The sequence below is a fragment of the Vidua chalybeata genome, chromosome 1 (assembly GCF_026979565.1).
Source record: "Vidua chalybeata isolate OUT-0048 chromosome 1, bVidCha1 merged haplotype, whole genome shotgun sequence".
Taxonomy (NCBI): Eukaryota; Metazoa; Chordata; class Aves; order Passeriformes; family Viduidae; genus Vidua; species Vidua chalybeata.
In genome coordinates this window covers 78,911,280-78,933,365 of record NC_071530.1, presented here as the reverse complement: position 1 = coordinate 78,933,365, position 22,086 = coordinate 78,911,280, and the positions used below count along the sequence as shown (strand labels likewise).

The 22,086-nt window shown below is 37.1% G+C and overlaps 1 protein-coding gene across 1 annotated transcript in view; it reads left to right on the top strand.

The window, feature by feature from the left end:
• Nucleotides 1-22,086, top strand: part of FBXL7 (F-box and leucine rich repeat protein 7) — a 172,668-nt gene that overhangs the window by 34,350 nt on the left and 116,232 nt on the right. The window contains exon 2 of the mRNA XM_053966057.1: nucleotides 4,963-5,052. Within this exon, the coding sequence (XP_053822032.1) occupies nucleotides 4,963-5,052 (90 nt within the window). The remainder of the gene's footprint in view (nucleotides 1-4,962; nucleotides 5,053-22,086) is intronic.

The window sequence follows — 22,086 nt, the reverse complement described above, 5'->3', positions numbered from 1 at the left end:
CTTGGGATAAATGAATTGATATATTGCGTCTTTAAAGGATGCTTTATATCCACAAAGCCTAAGTACTGCACTAGGCTGCCGATTTCCATGGGAATACTTGGAAACATACTGGGAGCCTGCAGTCTTTGGAGAGGCAGATTGTAAAGAGATACAGTTGAGGTTTTGGTGACTTGGACCAACATAATGTGTGTCATGGAAACAAGAGAAGGAAAAGCGATTTTTCTTTCCTCTTGAATGATCCCTCATGCTTTGAGGTTTGGATTGATTTTTTTTTTTTTTTTCTGGATCTCTTCTTGATGTGGTTGGCATGTATTTGATTTGACAAGAACTTCTCTGAAGATATAAAAGAGAAAGTAATGATCATCTGGTAGGAAAACCATGCACATATGCACTTTCATGTTGAGAAGTTTGAATAATGTCATTTGGATAAGAATTGGTGGCTTAAGTAAACAAAATTTTCAGACTTTTTACATCAAAGTCATTGTAATATAACACTTCTGGAGAGTTAAAAAGATTAATGGGTATTCTGGACTTAATTGTTTTCTGCTCTCTTTTCCTGAATGATTTTGTTTTTCTGTCTTGGCATTTTGTCTAATGTTTCACTGCAGCATGGCCAAGCAGTGGATTTGGCCCTACTATCCATTTAATTCCTGAGGTACCTGTCACTGCCTGCTGAAGAAAGATGTCATCACATAAAAACTTGGTGTCAAGAGAAGTACTGTTGTTACTTTCCAGGGTGACATTAAGAAATAATGGTCAGGTCAGCCGGTCTTTATGAGACCTTAGAAGGATGTGTAAAATATGGCCTGCAAATGCCCATATACCAGAATCCAAGGCAAATGTGCTGCAAAAAAAACTAGTAAAATTGTTCCAGAGCAAGTGAAAGGGACTCACTGCTATTCAGACTAGGGCAGGCTTTGCATATGTGCTTCCAAAAATACTTTTTCAGTGTCATATAGCTATAGACTGTGCTTTCCCATAGAAAGTTTAAATCGCATTGATTCTATCCTGACTGATTTGGGATGTCTTTGACATCAACAGCGAGTATGACTGGCAGAATCCAAAGTTTGCAAAACTGAAGATTACAACATTATGTTTGTTTTATAAAAGCGTTTGCTGTCAGTATAGCCATCTGTGATGATAAAAATAAAATTAATCACATTATTTTAATAGTCATGATTTAAAAAGGGACAAGGTAAATTTAATAAAACTGTAGGGCTACTGAGTACAAAGATGTCTGTGGCTGAAAACTTCCATGGGTTACAAAGACCTGAAGACAATGTTCAGGAGAAGTATCTGTTATATGCTTTCCTGATTCTAGCTTTCTTTCCAGCAGGATCAAAATGTAATCTGCAGGAAATAGCGTACTAGGTTAGATAGCTGGATCCTGTTCCTATGACTATTGTAAGATTTTGGCTCTAGTAGATGGAAAAAAAAAATCCCTACATTTGCTTCTTCAGAAGCAGGTCAGAGACATGATTTGAATTGCAACTGTGTGGCTGTGTGATTTTTTGCAGGTGCTGTGAAGTACAGGCTACCTTCACTCCCAGTGTGAATTATGTTGTATTCTAGGAAAATAGATTTCTTCTATCATATCTACATACTACCATAGTGCAGTTTCCTTTCTTGTGGATTGCAGCTTCTGGTTTAGAAATAAAGAACAGTTGACTGTATGAAGGAAACTCTAGATGATTGCAAGTCATGTTAGGGTAGCTTTTGGCAGACCTTTAATTTGTTTAAGCAGAGGATCAAATGCAGTCATTATTGCTGTAGTCTTTGCAATATTGCCCTCTGTTTGATCCTTCTGGTTGTCATTGCATTAGAACCCTTGTCAGGGTGTATTTATGTGCAATGACTTTCTCAGTCCACTTTTAGAATTGGAGAGGAACTTGTCTCTGGAAACCAGTGTTATGCTGTGCTTTAACTTTTCCCTATGGCATTAGGGAAATCAGCAGTCTTTGAATTTCTGTGATTCTAATATTCCATGTAATCATTTAGGTTGGAAAAGACCCTTACAATAGAGTCCAGCTGTGAACCCAGCACTGCCAAGTCCATCACTAAATCACATCCCTAAACGCCACATCTACATGTCCTTTAAATGCCACCAGGGATGGTGATTCCACCACTTCTCTGAGCAGCCTGTTCCAATGCCTGAACACCCTTTCAGTGCAGAAATTTTTCCTAGTATCGAACCCAAACCTCCCCTGGCACAACTTGATGCTATTTCCTCTTGTCTGTCACTTCTTACTTGGGAGAAGAGGCGAACTACGATCTCCAGGCTGAACAGCTGCTGCTCTCCTAGCCTCTCCTCTTCAGAGAATACTTAAATACTGTTATGTTTTAGCTCTGGCATGCGTACATGAGTCTGCAGTAGCCAAATCTAGCCTACTCGATGCTTTGTTTTGCACTGAAAAAAAAGCAAAAGAAAAGATATATAGTGTCAGCTAGTCTATTTGAAACACATTGAAAATTACTAGAAAGTACCTCCTGCTTTCCCCTTATCTGTATGGAGTTTCAGAGTTGGCATTAAGGAAAAAGGCTAGTTTTGGGGCTGTATACAGACAGAGAAGACTCTATATAAAAATATAATTACAGGTAGAACTGTACCCAACCAAAGCAGCAATTATAGTTTTTTTTTTTCTTAGTTTATAGTTTTAAATTCTTGAAAGGCATTAAAATGTTTTAAAGTTCAAGTAGATTTAAATCATAAATATCTACACTTACATCAGGCATTTCACAATTTCTACAGAAGTGTGCAATTGTAAATGTGTTGCTACTAGGCGTACTGATAATTAGTAGCTTATGGTAGGTAAATATTTGGGTTATGCTCTTTGAGGTGGGCTTGTATTTGGGGTAAATAGAACTGCTACTGTTAATGGGGAGGTATGGAACCTGGGAAACTTTCACTTTGTGAAAAGAACCCCTGCCAGATATGACCATCTTGCTACTCTGCTGTTATTTGGTATCACTGACTTCCTTTTCCTCTTTCCTCCCCACCAAAAGATAAGTTCTTTTTTAGAGGAAATCCTGTTTATTTGCTTTGAGGAAATAATTTTTCCAGTTAGCTTGTTTAATTTTGTTTTCTTTCTATTAATCTGTTAAGGAATGCTGATACCCCTTGGATTTTTTTTTTTTCCTCTGCACTTGCAGTTTTTGATACATAAGGAGTTGCTGGTAGTGGCAATACCACCTTTCCTGTCGATTTGATTTTCAGCTCCTGCAGGTGTTTCTTGACCTCTTCCTGGGAAAGAGCATCTAACATCTACCATTCCCTTTTATCTTCTGCCTTTCTTCTACCACAAACCTCATTGCCTTAGCTGTAGAGTTATTTTGGGGCAGTAATTTCTATAAAGACCACAATCTATTACTCCAACTCATGTCACAGCTTGAGAAGAATTGAAGATATTCTGGAAGTGCTGCTTCTTGGTTTTGCCTAACTTAAAGGAATGTAAAAAGCAGTGAGTGAATCATTGGAAATATACTTTTTTCTTTCTCTTCACCCTGCCCAACTACTAGCTTTAGCCATTTTTTTTTTTTTATTTTCTTTTGGTCATTTTAATATCCTTTCACTCCAGTTTGATTCACAGTCCTTTCTCAAATCTAAGCATGTTAATTTAAGCAACTTTCTGTGGAGAATGATTCTCTAGGGCTGGCTGACGGATTAAGTGGCAGTACCTTGGTTGTGAAACAACCTAGATTTGCACATTTTCCAGTTGTTTCCCATTAAATCTTAAACCCTTGTTCTGTTGTGGCACCTTTAAAAAGCAGACCTCTCCCTTACATCTAAATGTTATGAAAACCAGGCATACTGTAACCCAGAACCCCAAGGAATGCTTGATTGAAATAACAGATCAGAAAAATCTCTTGCTAACATTCCTGTGATTATGGGTTTACTCAAGTGACAGAAACCTGGTGTCAGCTAGCTTTCTGCATACAGATTAATTCTGGTAAAAAAAAAATAAATAGGTCTTAAAGGCTTCAGTGATGCAGTGTTTGTGGGGATAGGTAACTTCTTAAAATGTAACAGTATTCACTGCATTTCCTCTCTCTAGAATTATCCCACTTACTGTCCATTGGGTGGTTGGTCTGGTTCCTGCTGCAGAGTAGAGCAGTATTCCCTGTTAGTAATTACTGAGATGGAGTAGAATAAGCAAAGGGAAAGAGAAGTGACTCCTTCCTAGATCCTCACAGGAAAACAAAAAGACAGCTTTGGTTTAGCCAACTCTGTTCTTCTGTAGTACCTATATAGATTAATTTTTAATATGTATTTGGATTTCTTTTGTTTGTGACTTGTATCTAGAATTTGACATCCTGCATATATGTCTGAAGACAGTGATGTAGGAAATTCAGGAACAGCTTTTAAGAGAGAAAAAAGAGAAGAAACATCCATAGGTTATGATTTACAGTTAAAACCCCCCCACCATTAGTGAGAAGTTAATTTTGAAATGGTATATTACATCATGCAGTGAGTATGGTGAAGGAGAAAACAGATACCTTGCTTCTATTTTCACTTGACTAAATGACTTGAATACATGATGTGAACACATAAAACAGAAAGCTAAACTAATTTAACATTTTTTGCATGTAACCATTTTTCTTGATCTGTGTTAGAGGTATTTGAATGAGTAAACTGAGCATTTAAGTTCCCCTAATGTTGTTAATCACAAACATTTAATTTTCAACAGAGCTTTGTAAGTATGTAGTGAGAGGCCCTGTGACATAGGAGACTATTTGCAGCCTTAATACATGTGAAGATGCATGTGCTAGAAGTTACAGTGCAGTGAATTCCTATTCTGGTGTGTACAAAATGAACATCAGCTGCTTTAAACCTTCCTGGAACAGTTCCAGGTTCAGATATTGAAGGTCTTTCTATTTCAGAGTTGATACTCATGTTTGTTCTCTGTCTCCCTCCCTCCCTCCCTCCCTCCCTCCCTCCCTTTCCACCTCTTTCTCCTTTTGCAGGCAAGGGCAGCTCAAGCATCTCATCCGACGTGAGTTCAAGTACGGATCACACACCCACCAAAGCCCAGAAGAATGCAGCTACCAGTGAAGGTAGGCAGCTGGTTCTCATTACCCAGGTCAGGCCCCCCAGCAGAATCCTAGCAGTTTTCAGAAGAAGAAACTCTCCTCCTTATTCCTTCTGTGTAGAGTAGAATTGGTCTGCTAGAAATCCAAAAGCAGTTCTTCCTTTAAACAGTTTTCACTTCTACTTATGGTAGTTTCTGATTTGAATTTGTGACAAAGGATTTAAGGTACTTCTGCAGAACCCAAATGTAGAGAGTGAGGAGTAATTTTATATGCTGCTTTTTCAGCAAAGGCTTTTACACTTAAGGTTTTATGTGATATTATTTTGCAACTATATTTGAAGGATATGCTTGATGGAAGCTTTTTGACATACAGTTTAGGTCAAATATCAAAATTGTTTTCATACTGTGAACACCATGAAAATGTGAGTTGTTTGAGACAAGTTTTTCAAAAGTGTAGTTGTGGATATGCTGACCTGACAGATTTAATTAGGTCAATACACCTCACCTCAGTTACTGGAGTATGTCATCACCAAGGGCTAGAGTTTTGATGTCCAGGGGAAGGAGATGTTGTATCTGTCAGTATCAGTACAGTGTTGTACTAACTGGTCTATGAATGGAGAAATGCTGATTCTTGCTTTCTGACTTCTTACATGTGAGGAGGTGTGCTCTGTTAAATGGAAGTCTCTTTGCCCTAGTTTTTATAATTGTGTCTTTTAAGGCTGAGAGGAAATAACTATATATAATTTAATGATGTAAGCCATAAGGATTTGTAAAAATTGTGCATTTATATGCCTTAACTAGTGTTTCTATGTAGCTCTGTTGTAATTATTTGGTTTTACTTGGTAGTAATCAAATTATAATTCTGATTTCTTACACTTCTGTCACTACAAATTAAGTTACAAGCTCTGATTGCTCTCAGTCTAGTTTTATTTCTTATGGTTAAAGGAAGTCAGACTTTTGAATAGTTCTAGTGTGGCAAGTCTGACTATGACTGTAGAATCTGTTCAGTAAAAGCAGTTCATGTAAATAATAAATGACCACATAAATCACAAGAGTTCTGTTGTTGGGCATGCATAATCCCATACCAAGAATGAATATCTGGCACCTATGAATCATAAGAAATACTAGTTTAGAATCTGTGCTTTTTAGTCCACCCAATAAATTTAACAACAAACAAAAAATAGTTATTAATAAAGTTGAATAGTCGACTTCATGTTTCTCTAAACCTTAGATTCAAAAGTTCTGAGGTACCTGAAAGAGGTGAATTACCAGGACACAAAAAAAATTCAAGAAATAAATTCTCTTTATGACAGCCAGGAATGAAAAAGAAAAGAAACCACAAAAGAAGAGTGGAAACTCTGAAGTCAGTACTTAAGAATTGATTTGAAATTCTTTTCTACTTCAGTCTGTAATGCAGTTTTTTTTCCTCGGATTCAAATATGATAATGCAAAATAATCCTGTACTAATCTCTGTGATTTCTGTTCTTAATTTAGCCCATTATTGAGCCAGTGAATACGAATGTTGACCTTGAAATCTTTGCCACTAATTTGCAGCTGATTAATTCATTAGCAAGGGAGGCTTAAATGCAGGCCAGCAGTAACTGTAGTAAAATTACGTTTTTATGAGTTCACATGCAAAATCAGCGTTCAGAGCAGTGTAATTGTGTATTCTATACTTGGAGGCAATTTCAGTTGTTAGCCTAATTTTTCTGTGCCCTAGAATAGTGTGATTTGACAAATATTATTTTGACAACAGATTCAGAAGCAGCTTCTTCCTCAGCCTGTACTATTACTACTTTCTTACCATTTCTTTCTCCTGAAGAATTACTAATGTGGGGCAGTTTAATAGAAATTACCTTAATGGATTGCTGCAAAATCTGGCAGATACTTTGAATGTCATAGCCAGGGAGCATAAGAATTCTGTGAAGGCAAGTGAGACAAGAGATATGGAAGTAGCTGGGGCAAAACAGGCACTGTTGAAACTGGTGTGTTACTGGAAGGTGCATTTATCAACTTCAGTGCTTGGCCTCTTTTCCCCGTGAACAGTAGACTTATACTGAAGGAGGATTCAGCTGGTAATAAAGACTCATACCTTCCACAAGATGACTTGAGTTCTGTTCTTACAGTATGCTGAACGTTTTTTTACTGTTCAGTTATAGAGTAATGCCTAAGGGCCAGCTAAGAACAGGAGTCTGATTGTGTTAGATGCTCTACAAGCAGTGGCACTTACGTGTTTAGGGGTGGTTGCATAACATTTTTTTTACACTGTTAGTTAAAATCGCCTAGTCCGCTGTAGTATTTGCTTGCCATGGTAACAATAGTATCTGCCCAGCACAGAGAGTGGTACATATATCTTTATTTTCACTGGAGGCTATTTACTGCGGGGACAGAATGCTCCAATTCTGCCTGTGTTGTAAATTCATAGCACTGTGTATTGTTCTGTGAAAGAGTCATGTGTTGTGTGGCCAGCTGTATGCAGCTAGGTTTGGCATGGGAAGGACTAGGAAACATTGCAGGTAAACTCTTCTTCACCTTCATTGCCATGGGAAATGATCCTGATTGAGCAAGTGGCAGACAGCTTCTTTGCATCCTCTGAATTTCTATTGCCAGCTGCATTCCTGAGTGCCCAGCTCTGTGAAGAGCATAGCATTTGTTTGGGGCTGAAGGCCTTTCACAGCTTCTGCTTTCCATCTTTATAAACAGACCTAATTCTTTCCAGTTCTGCACAGCTTGTCTTCTGTTTCTGTAAAACAGGTGACACAACACTTGTGGAAGCTGAATCAATGGAATGAACGCCTTGAAACAACTAGAAAGGAAATTTGTGGGAATGATCCATCTTATCTCTGGTACTCTACAGCTGAGAAGCAGACATGTAAAGTACTGCTTAGGCAGCTACATATTCCTGAGAACTGTAAAAATATGTCAGGCAGGACTGTTGCCTGGAAGAGCAGACCACCTCAGGAAGTATCTGACAGCAGGTGTTATCTTGCCATCAAGTTTAAGCAATCAAACCACACTTCTTATCCTGATGAATGCAACCACATTATCAGTCAAGTTTCAGAGATGTGATGTTTCTCTACAGAATAGGTACCAGAAATAGATAACAAGATGCTTGGAATTACTTTTGTTGTTCCAGTTCTAGATATCCTATTAAGGCAACATCATTTAACTCTCTTGATGGGCATGGGTGGTGCAGTTAGGGCCAAAATAATGGTACCCTCCCTCACATTGTGGATTTAGAGCATGTGTAGAATTGTGGAGTATTTTATGTTTCAAAGAGACAAAATGTTGGCCACGCTATTGAGTGTGTCTGGATGAAGGGCACATCTTCCCCAGACAAGGACAATGTCTGCTGGTATCTTTAGCTGAACAAGTTTCACTCAATGATGCATTGGAGAGGTAACCACAACTGTTTTTGTTGCATAGAGCAAAGCAGACAGTACCTGGCAGACTGTGCAGCTTCCTGAAGTCAGGCTTTGACATACCAGTGATGCTCTTAAGAGGAATGCAGAGGTGCTGAAACTGGAGTCCAGTGGCTCTCACTTTGTGCACTTCAGTGAAGGGAAGGTGGCAAAATCCAGATGTCTGGTCCTCTGTGTAATTCATGGGCTGGAGATACCTGTTTTCCTCCTTTCAGAAGGAAACCTGGTAGCCTGTGGGTGTGCGTGCACTCTGCCGTCTCCATGCTGTCTCCTGAGGATACAGTTTTCTTTAGCTTTGAATATGCACTGCCTTTTACCTCTTTTCCAGTCTCAGACATTGCCTGCAATTCTTTACCCTATCCATCAATTATAGCTGGAAATGTGAGAACGCATGAGTTTTTACTACCCCCCATTGCTCTTTGGCAAGTGAAAGACTAAATGGATTTTTGTGGGCCATTTAAATGCAATTTGCTAGACATAGTCTCAGCTGGAATATTATTGTCTGAAACTTGATTTAGAAGATTAGACTGAATGACTGGTTTTGTATGGGCTTACCTTGATCAGGGAGTTTTCTTCTAACTTACCTGCAAAGCGTGGAACGTTATGTCCGAGCTGCATGCTTTGTATTAACTTGACTGACTGTTTTCCAAATAAAAAAATCAATACTGTTTGCATTTCATGTATAACACCATTAAGATGTAATCCAGAGGCAGCTTTAAATTGAGAGCTTATGTATGAGCTCAATGTAGAAGTTCTAATTTATTTCTCAGATTCTGTAAAATCAAATTGAAGGATTAGGTCTGAAGTAGAACGCTATTTTAGCAGAAGGGCTCAGTGCTGAAGGACCTCTGAATATATCCCATTAAATCTTAGTATTTTGCGTTTTGCAAAAACACGGTGAAGCCAGCTGCTGTATTTTGAAGAACTTCAAATTTTATCTGCTTTTAGTTGACTTCTAGGGACCTTCAAAGACTAAATACTTTGTTTCTCCTTTTGCAGTAGTCTGACAGTTCTAGAGTACACTGCAATGTGTATTTAGTTTGGATATCAAATGAATTTGTTTTGGCAATAGCTGTTTGCATGCATCTCAACACAAGAGGTAGTTCTTCTGCAGTTTAGGTGTGTACAAGAGCCCTCCCTTTCATAGCTATATCCTCCTTCCTGTTTTATTTGGGTTTTATAGTGCTTCTGCTGGACTTAACAGTGCTGAGTTTACAGTTGGACTTAATGATCTCAAAGGTCTTTTCTAACCTAAATGATTCAATGACTCTCAGAGCAGCAGGGCCTATAGTCTGGGAACAATTGCATTCATTAGAAGTCATTCCCTCCATTAAACCGTCTTGGAGGGGCAACTGTGTGAAAATGCAGCACTTTGCAAACATGTAAAGCTTTAATTACTCATGTAAAAGTTCTGCTGTACCCTGGGCAAGGTGATGGCTTGGTTGATCAGGCTGTGTTTGGGGCCGTTGGCCATCCTTTTCTTTGTGGGACCTGGCCAATGAAGCTTTTATATAGAAAACATTCTCTTTACAGAAAAAATTGACCTCAATATCAGAAAACATTTATCACTGCTCTACATGCAAATATATTAAGTGACATTTCTTGAACACAAATTTATTTGGGTTATGCACCTCTCATTTCACCTTTCAAGTGAGAGAATAAAGTACTTGTTATAGGATACTTTCTGGGAGGCTGTAATTAGTTTAATTTCTTTTGGCTTCATAACCACATTCTTTCAAAATGTGGAATCTTTTGGATCTGTGAGTAATTATTAATCTATTCAATGAATTTAAGAGGAGAAGTTCTTGCATTGTAGACTGTGATGGACAGTATCAAAAAGTTTGGGAAGGTGGAACAGGTTCATTGCTGTGGAATGCTTTTTGTATTTGAAATGGTTCCTGATAGAGAATCAGCTCAAACTGAGATTTAGGTGAGTGCAATCTGATCTTTTTTTAATGGGAGATAAAAATCTCAGAGAACCAGTTTGCAAATAGATATCCTTTCTGTGTATTAAGGTTGACATAAATAGGTATGCCTATTTATGATATACCTATGTTAGGTATATCAGACTTCCATTGAAGCCTTTGAGTCATTTGTGTAGCCTTTTTGAGACACTGAGCTAGGTGTTGTGACAAAAGATTATTGTTGAAGAGAGATGCAGATTTTTACCCAGATTTTCATGATGATCCCTTTGGGAGAAAGAGCTCTTTAGATCCCTTTTTTCATCTGATACCTGTTAAGAAATTATTTCCCACTTCAGTTCTTTACCATTTTTCTTTTCACTATCTCTTTAACATTGGAAGTTTATTAACCCAGTATCAGAAATGAAAACCTTTAAGTGTTCTTTCCAGATAAATGTGAATATATGCATAATTCCTGTTCTTTTGATGACAGTTCTTTTCTTTTTTATCTGTCCTCGTGTCTTTGCGGCCTCTTACTGGGTATTTGGGCTCTTGGTTCTACTATTGAACTTCTGTCAAAGCAGGCTTTCTGTACACCACAGTATGTCAGAAGTTGATATCAATGCCTGAATTTGCCCATGCTTGCTTGGAACTGGGCAGAGATTCAGTTGGCTTTGAGTGAACTGTGGCTGTTTTGAGTTGGTGGTGAAACTGGAGACTAGGTAAGTTTCCTGGGGTTTTGTGTTACTTCTCTAGGGAGTTTTCTAGAAAAGTGAAATGTTGCATTGCAGAATGTGCCAAAACAGAATCATTTCAAGCCAAAAAGATTGAGGAGGAGCAAGAGTGGGCTGAGAGGTGTGACAGCTAATAAATCCAAAACTATAAACAGTTTGGCCGAATAAACAGAGCTCACTATTTAAATTCCTTTAACCAACATCTGAATATCTGAATGCATACACAAATATAATCACCTCAAGCAGTGTGTGAATGTACAAAGTAGCATAAAGCTTGCTCTTAAGCACTGTTTTTTTGTACTTAACCACATCTTGATATGCTTTTGCTATCTAATAGGCAGCATTCCTGCAGAACTGTTCTGCTAATTACAACAATACCATTACAATGAGCATTTAAATTCTAGTTCAAATACAAGGCAAAAGTAGCTGAGACATTGGCAAGGTTAAACCTGCAAATTGAAACCGTACGTTATTCTGGCTAATTTGTACTGAAATGCTATAGCCAAATGTTTAAAACTTGCCCAAACAATACCAAGAACAAATTGGAGAGGTACATGAAACTGCAGTCTTATTTGATCTGCTGCCTGAAATGTGAGACCCACCAGAGCAAATGCACTTACAGTACAGTTAAAGAAAAGTGATCCCAATTTAAAAACCTGGCATTAGCTTTTCCAAGTGAGGTCTGATGCTTGGTAGGAGTGATTACAATTTATTCAATTACCTGTAAATCTGATTTTAAGGAATCAAAGATCCCAAATTTAATTCTTTAGGTAAAATACTGTACCAAACTATCATCACAGGGAGGTTCTGACACTTAACTGTTCATTCTGTTATTGCCTATGATATCTGTCTGAACTAGTTTCCTTCTCTGAAAATGAAGTCATCTCAAAGGATATGAAGACTGCCCAGCATTTGTTAGTCAAAACCCCATCCTTCTTGAATGCTAGACTGTCTCCTAAGACTTCTTGAAGAATATATACAACCTGATAATGCATATTTAAATATGTCAGGTTTATCCATTTTTCAGAATTTATGAACTGAGATGAGCAACTTCCTTCAGATTAGTTCTAGCTTGATGGAAATAATGAAATAAAATTGGAACAGAAAATTTTTTGACTATAACTTCACAATCCCTGTTAAGATGCTGTAGTTTAAATTTATTGCACAAAATATCATGCCTTATGTTCCTATATCTTATCTTTTTATGTCAGTTTGTTGAATGACTGTGTAATTTTTAAGACTGATACCACCAACAGTGCCAAAACTAGCAGCATGCTTGAGAAATATCGGCTTGGAGTTGCTGAGCCATTCTGTATTTCTCTTCTGGCTATTTTACCATAGTACCTGCTACTGTGTCTTTCTCAAGGTTGGCATCTTCTCAATTCTGCCAGCATTTCCAGATTTCCCTTGAGTAGTATACACTGGGATCAGCTGATGAAAATGGCAATTCAAGAGTAGACAATGATAATTCCCATGCTCCTGTTAATTCTGACTGTTGGATCATCTTTGGTTTAGGCAGTAACATCAGACTAGGCTGGAAGTATGGGGAGAAGTTGTGAACATGCATATAATATGATGATTTACCATTTATGCGTTTCTCTAGCCTTAATCAGCCACACCTGAATGTAGAACTTGTGGAGTGGTGGTGTGCCTGATCACTAACTGACAATTGTGATATTTCTTTCCCATTTAGGGATAGTTTTCATCTTGAGCTGTGATGACAGATTTGGGAGTTTGTAACTCTTGAACTTCAAAGTAAAATTGTGGTATTAACATTTTGAATAAAAGATTTTTTTTTTGATAGAGACAAACACATGCCCATAGCAACCTGTCATTTATACTGGGCTAGGAGGTTTTTACTTCCTTACTCTGTCCTCTTGAGTGTACACAGATTTGCCAGAAGGCAGGCAGGGTCTCTTTAGATGTGCATTATAAATGTTTGTTTGCAGGATCCTGTAGTCAATTTAGATCAGCTAGTTTGAGTTACCCTCCCACAAAGTGAAGTAGGGAGACTATTCATAAGCATGTCACTTACTTGTGGCATGTTTGTGCTGCCTTGGACATGTGAATGTGTGGGTGGGAAGAAGCTTGATGGCTTTACTGGATGACTAATCCAGCATGCTGCTTGCAGTGATTTGGATACATCATAAATCTCCATTGTAAATTTTATCACAGTTATCATAACTATGTTTTGAGGTTTACCAGTGCCTAATCTAATCTATAGTGCTTTTATTTTTCCCTAACACCTTGTATAGTTTTCCCATTTCCATCCTTTATATTAAAGAGAGTGGAATTTTACAGCACTGTGAGGTATTCATTGTTTGTGGGAAGTTTTTTACCTTGTTCATTGTAGGTAAATAATGCTGTGTGGGAATCTCTGAAAGACAAACAGTAAGAAATCTCAAGGATGTGGGCAGTAGGCACAAATTCTTTTTTTGAGCTTTTTGTGACGCTTGCTTAACATGAATATTTATATGTCCATGTAGGCATATGTAAACATTGAATATTTCTTTGTTTATTAGATACACCCACACTTGCCACCTCCACCCTGTGAAATAAACATTTATAAGCCTTGTCAGGTGGAGTATGAACTTCCATTTGAGCAATAAAAACTTAGTGTGGTACCCAGGAGTTCAGAAACTGTTCACTGTTCAAAGCAGTCATTTACCTTGGTCCAGGAAAGATTTGTGTACCTGTTCCTTATAGAACAGGCAGACATGTAGTCTAAATGATAAAATTATAATTGGACTATATTTTGTGAGTTCCATCTTGGAAAACAATTGACTCTTCTTTACTGTGGGCTGGAATAAACCATTAGCTTGAACTCTGCTTTCTGAAAATGCTTACTATTGCCTTTTTTTCACTTTAAAAACAAGACTTCAGTAACTTCTTGTAATCTGAGGCAAAATTACAGCTCAATCTGATTTTAGCTGTGAGTGTATTTTCACTTTGCTGTTCCTGTAGGTTTAACTTTCTCAAATTTCTTTTAATGCCCTCGTACCTCAGATTCAGTTATATTATGGATTTTCTGTCCATCACTGGGTTTGTCTTTTGAAAACTTTTGCCATGTAAAACATGTGAAGCTGATCAAGAAGCTGATGTGCCTGGTTTTAATGAGAGATTATTCTGGACCTGGCTCCTGGCTAAAATTCACAATATTCTGAATATGCTTTGTTGTGTTCCAGTAGAAAAAGCTGACATCAGTGGGTGCCAGTTGGTGCTGTTAATTTTGCAGACTACTTAACAAATTTGTTTTTGGAAAAGAAAAAGCTATCTACGCATATTTATTTTTCTTTCTTCTGAAATGGCGTTAGATGAATGGTAAATCTGTTTCTATCCATCAATGTTTCATAAAGATCACTTCTGCCACTGTCTAATTAATTCCGTAGCATTTAGTGAAACGTGAATGTTTGCCAGACTATGCTGAGAATGTCACTCCCAATGAAAATGCATCCAATTCAAAATAGCAGCACTGCCATTCAGTCGCTGGGTTCAGATTTCACTGATCATATTAAACGGCTATGTAGAATGAAGGAGAATTGGTATCTTCTCACCTTGATGTGTTAAGGCTTTCACATATTTTTAATTCTTTTAGAATGTCTGCTTTTATATGGCAAAAAAACCCAACACCACACACAAAATAAACCCACCTACTATGGTTTTTTTGTTACTGAAATGATACTAGTTGTTTTTAAAATATGGTTCATGAGGAGAAGACTGTGAAGATTCTGAAGCAAACATGGGATTTGGTTGTGAGAAACTGTCATGATTATTGGTGGATAGATGTCCATTTTCAGTTAGACAGCTGGCAAATGCTGTGAACAGAAAAAACAAGGCTCAGAACTGATGTAATTTATCTCATGTCCTGATTTCTGTTATTGGTTATTCCAGTTTTGATATGAACAGAGCCCTAAAGCAAAGACTGGGGTAGCTTCTTGAAATTGGTATCAAGTTAATGCCCAGACTATTCGAGTAACTTATTATACTTCATTTATGCTTTAACTCAGAACTGTAATCGCTTAAATTTCAAACCCACAAATTTCACAGAAATCAGAACATGAAATATTAGACCAACTCCTTATATATCCTTGTCCAAAAGATCTTTTCTCATGTATCTTGGAAATAATATAAGTGTAGGAGGACAATATGCCATGAACTTCTACTGTTGAACATTTCCTAATTCTAAATTGAAGCAACTATGTTTAAATATGTGATATTCTGTACTGTTTTTGAAGGAAGAATAATAAAACCCTAATTAAACAAAAACTTAACTATTTTCTTAATAGGAGAAAAAAGGAATGTAGCTGGAACTGCAAAGAGTAAAACTAGATAAAAGAAACTGAAAAACAGTATCTGCAAAATAATTAAATAAAAATAATGAGTGTCCAAACCTTTGTATTCTACTGTCTGTTGCTCAATATATATAAAGTTAGCAGGCTCAGATACTTCAGAAAAGACAAAGTGTTTCCTTTGGGCCCCTTTGTGGAAATTGTGACTTTTTTTCTTGAATGGTTAGCCAGTGTATGCCAGAGAAGCAAGCATTTTGTAGTAGATGGTTTAGTTAACAGCAAATGTAATCACAGTGAATCTTTGCAATCTGATGCTACTTATGTAACCAGATAAACTTTCTTAATCCAAAAGATTAATCATAAACTCTATGTAAAATTTAATGATATTTATCTTGGGATTGTGAGTGTGGTTCTAAGAAATACTTGACATACCATTCTGAAAATGTTGCTTATTGTCTTGGATTGAATTATACTTTTATGCTAAATTCAAAAGTGTCTCTAATTTCAAGTCCTAAGAGAGGCTGTATTTCCTCAAAGCTTTGAAGGAGTTCAGTTGATGTTGGAGCTTCATTGAACCTATGGATATGTCCCATCAAGAAGTTGTCCATCAAAAACAGCTTGAGCTGTTCTTAAAAAGACTTACACTGGAATAGTGAGATAAACTGGAGCTAGTGATCAATCATTACACAAAGCCTCTATGAAAAGAAAATAGTTAAAACTTAAGTGAAACATCTGAGACATGTTTTTCAGCTCCTTTTAACCTGAGGACATGATCATCTTTGGTATGAAATGCATGGCTGTCAATGATACTGGTCTCCATTTATGTCTTGACACATTTCTCTGTTGCAAGAAAAATGTGTGTATTTTGGGTGTTAGGGTGCTATTTATGTGTTGGAGGGTTATTTATTTCTCTTTGTTTCATTTACTAGTGTCCAGGAAACTAAATTCAATATTTAGATGATTTTCAACTCTTCCCATCTGTGTATTGGAACTTTCAAGAAATTTGGCATGGGAGAATGCTAAACCAGGAACACATCATCAGTCCTCACCTCATTAAAACTGTACTGCAGTAGTTTGTGGTGTGTGCATGTTTACTCAAAAGCTGGCAAGGTTTTGTTGCCTTGGTTGCTTCTTGAAAATTAAACAAGTAGCATCAATTTTGTTCTGACTTTGAGTATTTTTAATACTAATGTGGTTCAAATATCAATGGAAAAAATTTGCTTCTCCTTGGACTGTGCTCTTTTCAATTCTGACCCAGTTTTGTGGGGAAGCTTTGTGGTCTGGTAGTGGTGAGTTCAGCTCAGAATTAGGTCTTCTACTGGGCTTGGAAGTGTTTTGGCTCCTGTGCTGTTTTATTGACATGCTGGCTTTAAATCCTCATTTGTACATCATGTCTGTGTTAATTTGATCCAAATGAAGGACACTCCTGCCCCCAGTTTGTCAGGGCATCCTGTTCAGAGCTCTGGAAGTGTGACTTGATGCCTTAATTTGATTCTGCTTAATGTGGATGTGCAAGTTAGTTGGAGCTTTTGAAGCTTCAGGTATCCTGGTCAGAGCTATTGCCATTTAACATCTGGAAGTAGTTGAAAAATCATAATTTTCTTTTTTTCCTCGAGGAAAGAATTGAAGGCTGACAGAAGAAGGCCAGGGAAAACCAGGTGTTTAACTATGTTGCACCCTCTTGTAAATGATGTTGTCTTACACATCCAGAATATGGTAGTCTTCAGATAGCTGTATTCAAACCACGAATCACTTGACGGCAAAGGCTTAAAAGAAAAAAAAAAAAAAAAAAAAAAGCTTATATATAGGTGTTGAAATACATGGTCTTATTCTTGGTATTTGAACATTGCATACTGAATTTTGGGCCTAGGTGAAATACTGTGTAGGAAACTGATGCTGATTTTAAACAGGTTATATTCCCCTCCTCCTTTTTGTTTCTTTTTTTTTTTTTCCCTTTTCTTTTGTGAACTTTTGACTGTGGAGTTAAACCTGATAACTCCTATTCATCTGTGTCTAGTTTTTTAGTTTTAATGGAACAGTCATGCTTAGCTCTGGCATTGAGCTTGTGACTGAGTTGGAATGGATTATGTTATAATTGTTTTTGCAATTTCTGTGCAAGTTATTTTGGTTCCTTATCACAGAAACATGAAACTGAATTTTGGAGAGGGAAGGGACTGCTCAAACTAAAGGCCCTGAATTTAGACTGGGAGAAGGGAGCAGTGATGTTAAAAGATAGCAAAGGTAGTAAAGCCAATGTTGAAAATAAAGCTTCTATAGTGTATAATATTAAAAATGTAGGTTTAGGTTTCATCTGTAAGGATAACACACTGCTAAGCAGTGATAACAAGACATTAAGGAAAATGTAGGCCATTGCATTCCAGCATTTGTGTCTCTTTACAGAAAGCTTCTGGTGGAAGCAACAATGAGGTTAATAATCTTAACAGTCTCAGAGAGAGGTCTAATAAAAGGAACCCTGTCATTTCTAGGTGCATGGAAATCTAAATGCTACAAGAATATTGAAACAGTAATAGGTTGTGATGTTGGATAATTTTGAGTTTGTACACAGTGAAGAACCCTTGTGTGCTAGAAAATCCTTGAAACAAGGTCTGTGTCAGGATGGATGGATTCTTTTGCTCCAGGCAATAATGCCTTCTTCACTCATAAAGTGGAGCTTATGACTGCAGGGAGGTACCAGACAACTCAGCTGAGCAAATGCATTTCAGCTATATAGAAACAGCATGAATAAGCTAAAAAGAAAGTCCTTGTATTTATTTGGAATGCAGTAGAAGCTGTTTTCTATTGTGCACAGAATGTGTTATAGGCTGGGAGGTATTATCATAGAAGCATGATTTTATGATTACTTGGAACAGAATATTATGTATCTAGAATAGCATCTTATAGCAACTTTTAACTTTTGTGATGGACAGCTGTTGGAATAAAAGTTGAGACTGAAATTTGTAATGTTTAACTGACACTTAAGGTGGAAATAGTACGGTTCAGAGTTCATGACTATTTCTCTCATTGGAAAGTATTATAGAAAATACTTATTCTTTTTGTCAATCTAGCATTATGCTCAAACATGCAAACTGGACCAGCAAAACTCTTAGTTTTCTGTGTGCTGTCCTGTGGCAGTAATACTTCTTTGCAGGGCCCTGGTTTCACCACTGCTCTGGCAAGCTTTGGAAGGTACCAGTAACAAATACACTAGAAACCTGGTGGATAATGAAAAGGCATTTAAAGGCATCTGTATGTCTGCCACCTCCTCTGTCATGATCAAAGCTTGTTTTGCTGAGAACTGTGTTCCTTCAGTCACATGGATGATATCAGACTTCATCCATCTTAAATTTACCTCCTGGAAATGTCTTGCCTTTCCTTATTCCTACACTATTTTTGAATGTGAGATGTAGCTGTCCTCACTGCCAGCTTATTTTTCTGAATATGCTTGCCAGGCTGAGATAATATACATCATAGTTACGGGCTTCTTGCTGCCAAACTTCGGTCATATATATATTGCTCAAGCTGCAAACTTCCAAAGCAAACACAGAGAGGAAATCAAAATTAAATTAATCCTCTCCAAGGATGTATAAAGTATGGCTGCACTAAGGTTTATGTGTTGAGGTTGAGATGGACTGTTGGTCGTGTGGGAGGCAGAAGCCACTTGATGTTCACAACCCTGTTCTGTTGCATCGCTTTTCTGGGCTGGAGTTGCTTAGTGTGAAGACCTTAATTTTTTTCCTGATAGCTTGACAGATGGCTTTGCTAAGCCATGGTTCACTGTAGAACCATAGGGCATTCATGGCAGTTTGCATTCATAGGACTAAAGGCAAACAAGTCACTAATTTCTCTAGAGCACTCTTAGTTGTGCATGTGCTTCATTTAATGTAGTCAAAATGTCTTTGCTGAGACCAAGCACTGCTCTAGAGTCTTCAGCTTTAGACAGTGTGAAGGCTGGGTTTGGATACCTACTATCTGTTGACCTTGTTTGAGAGGACTGGTTTAGGACAATGCTCAGATTTGTTGTACTGCTGGGTTTCAGCTGGCCAGCAGGAGAAATCATCCGTAATCTTGAAGGATTTGATGCCATCTCTCTCAGATGATGTGAAGGTTGGAGGTGTAAAGTAGTGGCTGATGGCTTTCTTGAAAGCCTACTGGCTATACCTAGTCCATTTTCAAATGGAAAACATGGATGAAAGGAGTACTGCCTGCAGGACATGAAAATGAAATGGAATTGCTTGGCAGAACTTTGTGCAACTGTAAAGTAGACTTGAATGGTATTTCATTAAAAAAAAAAGTGGTGGTTTTTTTTTTTTTCCTTTTCCTGGTTTGGGATTTTCCATTTGGGCTTTTCTTTTGTTGGTTTTATATTTGTCTGTTTGTTTTTCTTTTTTTTTTTTTTTTTCCTGGAGCTGTAGCCTTTGTATTTTAGTAGCCTCACCTGAAATAAAATGATGTCCCATATTGTACAGTTATTCAGAAAGAAATTCCTCAGTGAGCAATGGCAGTCATAAATTAATCTACTTCCACAAGCAGAAAAATAGGCTTGATTGCTGGAGTAATAATCATAACTATTCTTCACCAAATATTGTGCACAGTAAGAAGGAAATAAAAACCTTGTCTGTTTTTCCTATAGTCATAAAAGGGCTTCAGCATCATAAATCTAATATAGGATGCCATCAGTGATCATCTTGATCTACCTTCTGCTTGTTCTGAAGCTTTTAAATTATTAGGAGCAATTAAACTTTTTGTCTTGGATAATTTAAATGTCTGTTTAAATTGTTTTGAGAAGTAAAGCTGTAACTGAGTAGCTTTATCTTGACTTGTTCTGGGTGAAAAACTTTGACTACACCAGAAGTAGACAAGTTCAGGTGTTGAAAATGTAGTCTTTTTATCCTGCTAACACAGGGAAAAGCATCTGCTTGCAGTCTTGTGATGCTATCTGTTACTGAGATTTGCTACTACTTACTCCCTGTTGTCCAAGATGAGACTTTTGGAGTTAGTAAAGCTTTTACAGAAGACCTCCTGTGGTGGGAAGTTGCTGGTGTGTTGTCTTGCTGCAAATTATCTGTCCCATCTTTCGTAAGCTTAATCTTTGTACAAATACTATGTTTAATTTCTAATGATAGGCAAACAATTTTCCGTGGCTTCCCTGCTAAATATGTTGATTTATGTTACTGGAGAAACTTGTCAGTCATTAATCAAGTACATAGGATGGACCTAGAAGGGAAAGGGGAAGAATTATTTTCTGTTCTCCTTGCTGACTGTATAAGGACTGACTCCTTGCCAAAGTGGTTAACAGAGCTGAAGTAATGTATAATGTACTGTGAATGTCAGCTCGTTGATCCGCAGATCTTGAAACTTTTCCATGAAGTACAGAGTGCAGTCATGAACTTAAGCTTGCTGATAATAGGTTTTGTTTTGTTTTGTTGGTATTTTTTTTTTTGGTTTGTTTGTTTTTTTTCATATTGATAGTAAAAGTTCTGAACCCTCAGGTAGAAACTTCTGATGTAATGACATCTCCCCTGAAAAAAAGCACTGTTCTGGGAAGAGTCAAGGAACTTAACTCTTAGAAACTACTCCTGTCATTTATCATTTCAGTCTATTTCCTCACCCACAAATGATGCAGGATGGCTGCCTGCCATGAAGGCAAACTGTAACAAGATGTAAAATGGTGAGGGGTTTTTTTTTGTTTGTTTAAGCAGTGTATATGTTAAGTTGTGTTATTAATGACTCATTTATCTATACTTTGGTTCATTCTATATGTAAAAAACTTATTTAAAATTTGAATAAACAAGTATACATCAGCTTGATACTCTAAATCAAGTTAAGGCTCTGACTTAAGTTGTATTAGTCTTCAAAAGCTTGGAGCACAAGACTGACTTAGAGTCTGTGCTCTATTTGATAGCTATGAAACACACAGAAAATACAGCAGGAAGGATGGCATGTACCTTGCAGTAGTACTTAAAAATGCTCAACAAAGTTGCCTTGGGAATTTCATGATCATAAGAATACAATTTCTACCTTAAAGTTTGGTGAATTACACCACTGAAATTACTGCAAGATATATTTATTAGTGGAGACAGTTTTTTAAGATATTAGATGTCATTCCAGTGGCAATGTTTTCTCATTGCTTTTTTATTTTTGCTTTTTTGCTTTTGCCATTTGGTAGATATAAGCATCTGCCAAACTAAACCGGATTTTAGAAGCCAAATGTAGGCCCTGATAAAAAGGATTTGCGTGATTTTAGGTAGTTAATTTTCATAATCCATTAACTTAATTAAAACCGATCATAACTTGGTTATGGTTTACTAAAATGCCTGAGAATAAAATGGAAGCTGAATTTTGTCCAAGTTAAATTCCAAAATAGAGTAAGGATGTTGCTTTCATTATTCAAGATCAATGCATGATAGTAGCTAGCCAAAACTTTTTCATTTTTCTTCAAGTTGCTATAGAAGTTCAGCAATTGGGGAGCTTTTCTTATGTGAATAGATGCCCAAGCATACATATTTAGTAACTCTTTCCTGGTAGTATCTAATGCAAGTATTGGTATTGTAAAAATGTAGTTTCCCTTGAAAGACAGTGTAAAGTAAAATGTAGCTTTTACATGAAACACAGAGTAATTTCATATTTCCATTAGCAGATGTATGCTGGATATATGATATGTGTGTAATTATAGCCATTTTATTAATATGCGTAACGAGAAGCTCATCAGTCTT